Source organism: Ruditapes philippinarum, unplaced genomic scaffold, assembly GCF_026571515.1.
Source record: "Ruditapes philippinarum isolate M1 unplaced genomic scaffold, ASM2657151v2 ctg309_1_1_1_1, whole genome shotgun sequence".
In the NCBI taxonomy this organism is placed as follows: Eukaryota; Metazoa; Mollusca; class Bivalvia; order Venerida; family Veneridae; genus Ruditapes; species Ruditapes philippinarum.
In genome coordinates, this window is record NW_026851797.1 from 152943 (window position 1) to 162320 (window position 9378).

At 30.8% G+C, this 9378-nt stretch overlaps 1 protein-coding gene across 1 annotated transcript; it reads right to left on the reverse strand.

Moving 5' to 3' along the window:
- Window positions 1-2173: 2173 nt before the first annotated feature.
- LOC132739886 (cysteinyl leukotriene receptor 2-like) lies at window positions 2174-7978 on the reverse strand. The gene is made up of 2 exons (XM_060727713.1): window positions 7890-7978; window positions 2174-5719 (listed from the first exon to the last, which is right to left on the reverse strand). The coding sequence occupies exon 2, from the start codon at window positions 5657-5659 to the stop codon at window positions 4562-4564; it is 1098 nt and encodes a 365-aa protein (XP_060583696.1). The 5' UTR covers window positions 5660-5719; window positions 7890-7978; the 3' UTR covers window positions 2174-4561.
- Window positions 7979-9378: the final 1400 nt, after the last annotated feature.

Below are 9378 nucleotides of genomic sequence, written 5' to 3' on the forward strand. Positions count from 1 at the left end.
AGTCACAACGTTGACAAAGGGAATTGGTTCCATCTTTGACATAGGAACATAGAAGGAAAGTTGTGAAAGTTCAAATTTGGAAACAAACAATCCAATTAAAGTGTATAAAGCTATATCTTTGGTGTTTTTGGATGTGGATGTCAACAAAAAAATGTTTATATTATAATAAAAAATAGCTACAAAAAACATAAAACAAAAGAAATAGGTCCATATATATTAATGAAAGCGAGTGGAACATGTGTTATATAATCGCTAAACCAACTAAAATAGTAGGTGAATATTTTGTTCCGGAACATTTTATTCTGATTTACGTACAATATTCATGTATGTTAAATAACAGGGGCATTCTATGTAACAACTTTTTCGAGATATTACCGTTAGGATATGAAAACAATATGTATTTACCGCTTTTAAATCTTTACAAAATTTTTCATCAGATATAGCTTTATACCCTTTCAAGATATGTGTACATATAGTCACAACATTGACAAAGGGTATTGGTTCCATCTTAAATTTGACATAGGGACACTGGTCACATCGTTGACAAATCCAGAAAAGATCACATTGTTGCCATAGGAATTTTTGTCACATAGTTGACATAGAAACATTGTTCACATCGTTGACAATCCAGAGAAAATATCTGGAAAAAAGTTATCCCTCGGAAGCATTATCACAACACAAGAGCGATCAGTGATCACATGTGTCGCCTTATGATGGCCACTTTCATGTTGGGACAATTTTTGTGACAGACGGACAGACAGACGGACAGTGCACAACTAGACTTGGTACTGATCAGTCCTGTAATGTTTGGATGAAATTGCACCAGTAGTTTATGAGGAGTAGTCCGGACAATCTTTTGTGTATCTGGCAACACACAGAAAAAAACACCTTTTTATCAAAGGGCCATAACTCGGCCAAAATCATTCAACCGGAAAACCCGTGTAATATGCGCAAGGACTTGAGCTACATATTAATCCTGTAAAGTTTCATCGAAATTGCATTAGTGGTATAAGAAGAGTAGTTCGGACAAACTTTAAAAAAAAAAATATTAAAGGGCCATAACTCTGACAATATGCACAACTAGACTTGGTACTGATAATTCCTGTAAAGTTTGGATGAAATTGCACCAGTAGTTTATGAGGAGTAGTCCGGACAAGTTTTGTCACGGACGGACAGACAGACAGACGACAGAGAAGTGATCCCTATATGTCGCCACTTCTCCGTAGAGGCGACACAAAAATGACATAAAAATTGCAAACTCGGTTTCATTGAGTCTAATGAAAACTTGCAATATCCCTCACGCCCCCTAGCATCGGCGAGCGCTACTTGATTTTCAACAATGTAACGTTTTGGAATCAATTATTCCGAATGGCCAGAAAACATATCAACAATAAAGTAAAGTGCGTTTATTTAATGTTAATTTAGTGTTAGCCTATAGCGTTTTATAATTTAATAATTTATACTCGTGATGTAAGAAGATTCTTCTTTTTAAAAGATATGAAATAAAGATAAACAAGAAATGTCGGCATTCAATGAACGTATCCCTCAACACAACCCAGTAATAGCGCACCGCCAACACGGAGGATGATTAAAAGACTATTTCTTTATTGCGTTATATTATTAAATAATTTATCTACGTGATGTAAGAAAATATGAAATAAAAATCAACAAGAAAGTTCGGCATTCGGTGAATGCATTCATCAACACAACCTAGCAATAGCGCACCGCCAACAAGGAGGATAATTAAAAGACAATTTCTATTAGGTTGAAGATTTTATTTTGTTGTCTATACTTCAAAACATATATAAACATCTAAACCAAACAATATGTTTAAGAATATCTTTGATTTCTAATGAAATAAAATTTTCAAATTCAAATACGATTTACATAAGTTTATATTAAATCCATTATTCAAAATATATCAAAATAGTTCTAAGAGCGCTTGGATATTTATAAACGCTGTTTAATTAATTTTATATTTGAAACATGAATAAACATTTTAATATGCAATAGCAGACAAACATTTAATGTAAAGATAAATTAATGAATAAAGTTAAAGCGGAACGTTTTTAATCACAACTGACAACGTTTTTTTTTTTGTTTGTTTTTTTTGTTTGTTTTTAATTGTTTAAATAACCAACAAACAATGAAATAATAATTCAATACAGGATTATAAGATAATAAGTAATTAATAAAAACAAATTAAAACTAACAATTGTTTCAAGATGTCAAAACAAATGTTATAAACACCACATCACATGAATCATAAATAATGTTCTTATTTAATTTTAGAATTATATTATGAAAGGATTTGAGGCCATTATCATATTTCAGTACGCCAACACGAAGTGTTCTGAGACCATTGGTTTGCAAATATTATGGTGGTAAGAAATGTATGTATGAATGTAAACATACAGACTGGGCAAACAGAAGCGTTTTAATTCAATGTCCATATGATAAAGAGTATGTTAAAAAAGATAACTGTGAAAAATATAAAATATATACACAGAAAACAACACTATTTAAAGCGTACATACAATTGTGTTCAACATTCTTCAAATTAAAACAACCTATAATTTAAGCGACACTTTCGTTCAAAGTTATGGTCTTAATACCTCTCTCACTTTACATAAAAAGAAAGTCTAAATATGGCTTTTAAATATCACTAAACATTACTAAAAAGAAAACCACTCTGTAATGGAAACCATATGATAAGGATCCTCCGCAGCATCTGATAGACAAAAGTTTTATGTGAAAATGCAATTATTGTCTGCAATAATATGAGTACAAACACAAACAACGGAACACAACGTAAACTGAACGCAGTATTGTCTGCAATAATAAGAGTACAAATACAAACAACGGAACACAACGTAAACTGAACGCAGTATTGTCTGCAATAATAAGAGTACAAACACAAACAACGGAACACAACGTAAACTGAACGCAGTATTGTCTGCAATAATATGAGTACAAATACAAACAACGGAACACAACGTAAACTGAACGCAGTATTGTGTGCAATAATATGAATACAAACACAAACAACGGAACACAACGTAAACTGAACGCAGTATTGTCTGCAATAATATGAATACAAACACAAACAACGGATCACAACGTAAACTGAACGCAGTATTGTCTGCAATAATATGAGTACAAATACACAGAACACAGAGTACACAGAAAACAACACTATTTAAAGCGTACATATAATTGTGTTCAACATTCTTCAAATTAAACAACCTATAATTTAAGCGACACTTTCGTTCAATGTTATGGTCTAAATACCTCTCTCACTTTACATAAAAAGAAAAACTAAATATGGCTTTTAAATATCACTGAACATTACGAAAGAAAACCACTCTGTAATGGAAACCATTTGATAAGGATCCTCCGCAGCATCTGATAGACAAAAGTTTTATGTGTAAATGCAATTATTGTCTGCAATAATATGAGTACAAACACAAACAACGGAACACAACGTAAACTGAACGCAGTATTGTCTGCAATAATATGAGTACAAATACAAACAACGAAACACAACGTAAACTGAACGCAGTCACAAGCAACATCCAGTCAAACGAAACAACTGGAATGTCATAAAGTAGGGTTCGCACAGTTATATCGATCTATTTAAATGATATTTTACTCTTCTAGAAATATAACAATTAGAAACACCAATTGTTATATTTTAAATAATTATTATGATAGCGTTTGTTGTACATCAACACAAAACTAAAATAGGAAAAAAAAAGAATCCCTAAAGAACGTCCAAAAGAACATAATTGAAAATGTTGCAGACTCGGTTAAATTGAGCCTGTTCAAGGACGGTCCTGGTAAGTAAAAGTAACCGTCCACGCACCCAATCATTACAAACGACAAACAAAGAAAAGAGTTCCCTTTCTGTTTCTGTGGTGTCAATTTCAGTAGCATATTTTAGGTTGTCTCCGAAAACGTTTCTCTCTATTCAAATCACCTCGAATGCTATAATTTCCAAACAAAATAACAAAAGGTATCAGCAAAAATGTCATGTAGTTATTTCATTTGTAAACACTTAACGGTAAAACTCACACTTAACGGTAAAATTCATGTGAGAGAGATGTCCTCCACTATGACTTAACAATCTGATTATCTATGGTTTTCTTAAAGTTCATACATTATTATTAAAAATTTATTGAAAAAGAAACAACAAATTTGCACAGAAAATAGGTGTCCAAAACATATGTCCCTTATAAAATACATACAATACAATAATACATACAACGAAAAAATTAAACAAATCCACGACATAAAATTCAACACTATCAATGGTGAAGTACGTTTCTTGTTTACAGAGCGAAGCTCTTCAATCCTAGAACCAAGCAACAAAGGATCAGGACAACAAACTGAAGCCAGGTGAGTGCATTTGGCGTAATTCTGCATAACATTGCTTCACAAATTATCGACTTTTTTGTTTGGTGTCCTGCTGGGCCCCTTACCAGTTGTCCTATGTTGCTTGGTCGTGTGGAGGCTATGTTCATTGAACCCGGCCCTTCCGTGTTTATCTTGATTTCATAATCTATTTTATTAATGTTATTTTATGATGACACATTCTAAATACTTTAAAAGAAAGCAAAAATTCTTTACTCTCTTGCCTGAATTTTGCACCGATCAGAAAATAAATGAAAAAATTTAAAACGTTGTTAAGAAGAGAGAAGAATTTCAGAATAACGTTTTCAATCAAGTGGTTGTAGATCTCAAAGATGCTCTTCCGTTGGGTAACAAACAACACCGTGTAACCGTCATACATAACCATAGGTGTCACGAATAAGAAGTAAACGATATTAACTGTAAGCAAACTTAACGTAACTGATTTTACTGGTGTTTTTACAGATTTACCCTTTCTCACAAAGCTGTTGTGAAGTAAAGATCGTATAATTATGACCGTGCATATGATATTAACTAACCAACTACCATACCTTAAGAAAAAACCGGTAAAAAATTTAATCCTATACGTGACAGGTGTTGCTCTAGTATCAATGACACATATACCTTCTCCTGACCCTAACATCACATATTTGTTGATGTAGGCAAGCAATAAAGTGTTTGCTAAAGATATTGTCCAGACTGCAAGTATGAGAAATATCGCAACTTTTCTTGTAAACATATTTTTGACTTTGTGCGGTACAACAACGCAACATACTCTTTCTATAGATATTAAAGTAAGTGTCAAAGGGGAAGCATCATTACCGAGCCCTGACAATAAAAGTCTTAACTTACAATCAAGGCTATTGTACGAGGTCAAAATGACACGGTTGCCAGTAAGAAACCCGTCTATATAATATCCAGTAACAAACAAATCAGCAACGGCAAGTGACAGGATAAATAAAGAAGTTGAACAGAAGTGTTTGTTTCCTTTCGCGAGAACAGCAATGATAAAACCATTTCCAATGACACTGATAATTGCAAATACAATGCTTAACCGTTGCCAGAGAAAAAATCCAACTTTAAAACGTAGTCCCTCTAAAAAAGCTAACACCACGTCCCAATTGTAAGTAGTATAAAATACCAGAACAGTACTTGTCAGATTAGTGGTGTTTGCTTCTCGATCAACATCTGCATAGAACCCTTCATCATCAGCAAGAAAATTTTCAATCGTTGTGTTACTCAGGTTCATCGTTGTTTCTTCTAGACAGCTGTGCACCAGTCAATATGTCCAATAGAAAACTCGTTTAACCTATTGATAGAATAACTATACAAACGTTAATTTACCACCTGAAAGTTGATACATAACTGTGTTATTGTATTAAGCAGTGTCCATTTTATCACGGTTTCTCGTAACAATATATGACTAGTAAAAATATATGACTACTTGATGCATTAATGTTCCAGTTTTATACCAGAAGTTTTCCCCCGCAATACTATCCTTTATGTTATATCGATATAACGGATCTGGTCTTGAGTAGAAAAAGGATTGCCTCCTCGCGACATGATTAGGCTTTGTCAACATCTGTTCTTACGGAATGCCGTTATAATGAAAGTAACACTTATATCTTATAGGACATGTCGATATAACAGAAAAACATTCTGGTATAAATGCATCAAGTAGTCATATAATTTCAAGAGATACCGTGATAAAGTGGACAAAACTACATACAATAACACAGGTATGTATCAACTTGCAGGTACCCAATTTACTTTGTCTCGTCAAAACCAGTTCGGCATGTCATAAAGAATTGTATTGAAAAGAAAAAACTTGTGCTATCTTTGTTGAATAGCAGAATAAAAAAAAAATAATGATTGTTTTAAACAGAGAAGACTGCACTCTTCAAGAAGTCTATAAACAAAATTTTTATTTTGAATAAAGAAAACTTGAGAATATATATTTTATAGAAAGAAAGATTTGTTTGCAAAAAAAGTAAATCAATTCTGAAGAAATGATAAAAAGGTTATTTAGAATTTGGATCTTATGCAAAATCGTATATGACAATATTTCAACCTTATCGGACTTTTATCTTAATTTGCATCTTAAAACATTCTGATGGACTTCCTTTAAAAACATAAACACAATAATGAATCTGGAAATTTAGCCCCCGTGTCCTTTAAAAAGTAAATTAAATTTGGCTTTATAAACAATATGCCAAAACTTCTCAATTTTAACGCTCTCTTTAAAAACAATTTCGGTTTGAAAAAAACAAAAAAACAAACAAACAAAAACGTAGTTATAAAAGTTCAATGTTGCAAAATTCTTAGGCATTATGTGAATTGTTTGAATGTTACATTGAATTGTTATGATTTTGATTTAAATGTTAGAATTTCTACATGTTACTGTCCTGTAAGCAAAGTATCTCTTATTTGAAACAGATTTCGAAATAACTCTTTTACCAAATTACAAAAAATACGGTTATTTTAAAATTCCTTTTAAGTAACTTTTGTTTTTTTAAATCAAAATAGTGCAATACGTTGAAATAGAAAACCCAACAAATGTTTTTAAATAAATAATAAAATGTTGCCTCCTGTTTTGCAAAGAACATACAAAGAACCAATTATATTATACATGTACAAGCTATACATCACATGTCAACCAATTGCCAAACAATACCGACTAAAACTCAGCAACTCAAAAATTCTCATTCATTGTTATTTAACGTGACCAGAAAAGATTACATTTAACGAAGTATTTAAATCCGTTTTAAATGTATTAACGTCTCCTATGCTAAATTTGTACAACTACAGTTCATTCAAGGAGGTACAAACCATGAGCTACACACAGCCAAAATGCACGGATGTGTATCCTGGCCATGCAAATCGCATTCAGTTCAAGAAGGCTTAACATGTTATTAAAAGAATATGAAATAAAATTATTAAAAAAATAACTCTAAAACTAAAAAACAGAAAAAAAAACAAAAACTAAAGACATAGACACAAATGAAACCATAAAGAACTCCCAAAATGGCAAAAATAAAATTAAAAAATGAATTGAGCTAGCCCATAGACTGCAGGTAAAACGATTTCGGTCCACATCCTTATCATAAACTTAAACATAATTAAAAGTTTTTTGGTCTACAATGGGCAAAATTTTCGAAATTATTTCAAATAGTCATAAAAACAATAGAAATTTATCATAATGATATTCTTAGGAAATAATTCTTCATAAAAATGTTGATATAATTCTTAGATATTAGATAATGATATTTTAATTTTGATTTTTTTTTTGCTTTTTGTTTTAGAATATTTCATTATCTTATATTATATTATAAATATTTGTAAACCTTAACGTGGTTTGTTGACTGTTATGTGTGATGTTAAATTATTAACAATGTTACTTTAGTTCAACTTCAATGATAATTTGAAAATAAGCTTTACTTAAAACATTAAAAATTGTCATGAAACAAACAACGACTTACTTGAATTTTTATTTCAGGAAACCGCACAACCATGTAAAACGGTGCCGTTTTTCTTCAATTCTAACGTATTTCTTGTTTTCGGTTTTTCAAATCAATGACAAAGGTATCCAAAGCTATATGCTTTTATACATTAACTGATAGATTTAATTGCTTTTGCGACATCATGTGATTGTTTTGATCATTTGTATTACAACATAATGTATTAGAAATCAAAGAGAAAATACAATTGATCGTGGAATTGTAATGGATTTATTTATCCAAATGAAGTGAGAACAATTGTTCATTGCTGCTCGGTAAAAACTTATTGTAAACAAATAAATCATCGTGTCATCAAACTTTATAGTACAAAAATATTGTTTTTAAAAATAATTATTGAAGCTCAAAGAAAACAGACATATTGATGTACTTTGATGTTTTACTAGCATGGTAAATTCCATAAATATATGCAATTTACGTAAAATATTGATCAGGATTAAATTGAAATCTTCAAATAAAGTGATTTCATTGATTTTTTATTGAAAAAATTATCAAACGAACTAATACAAATTTGAATGGATTTTATATTTATTTTGAAATACATTATTTTGTATCATCTCGACGATAATTTAAAATTAAACGACTGCTGTTTGGCACATTATACCTTAGAACAATAAATATTTTCTTCTTTGTATTTTATTATTATTTTCTTTAAAGGGAAACACAGGCAAAATTTTTATCTCTTATTTTTTGAATTTTTCATTCACTATTCTGTAAATGTCCACAAAATGAATACACTAGACAGTCAAAGAAACAAAACTTGACTCCATATAAAGAATAAAATGGTGGTTTCCTAACCTAGAGAGCTATGATTTCACAATAGTTGTCACAGTGAACTCTGGAAACGTTAAAGAAACATGCGAAATGAATGACTTGGACTTGTTTCAATCATACAATATCCATAATATCTATTATTTTAACATCAGGGGTTTGTTCAAGTCACAAGACTTGTTTTAAAACTATTCGGTGATTCTGTTGGTGTCTGGATTTCATTCAACATATATAGATATATTTACACTTCAAACCCAAAATATATAGAATTTATATAGAAATTCCCGCTTGGACTTGTGCCATTTGTCATGTGTACGTCATTTGTCATGTGTACGTTAGATCATTTTTATATTTAATATTCTGTTTCGGAACATTTTATCCTGTTTATGTACATTATTCATGTGTGTTAAATAACAGAGACATCCTATGTTAAAACTTTTTCAGGAATCAACCATATTATAATGGAACCAATATAACTTTACTGTTGATAAATTATATGAAAATATTTCAAAAGATATAGCTTTATATCCTTTAAATAACGTTTCATTATTGCTTTAAAGACATATTTCATGTTTATCACCGTAAGTTAATACCGCGGAATGAAGAATGATTTAGCACAACTTAAACAGTACGTTTGTAGTATTTTTACTTTGATACCAAAAACACAGATTTACTTATTAAA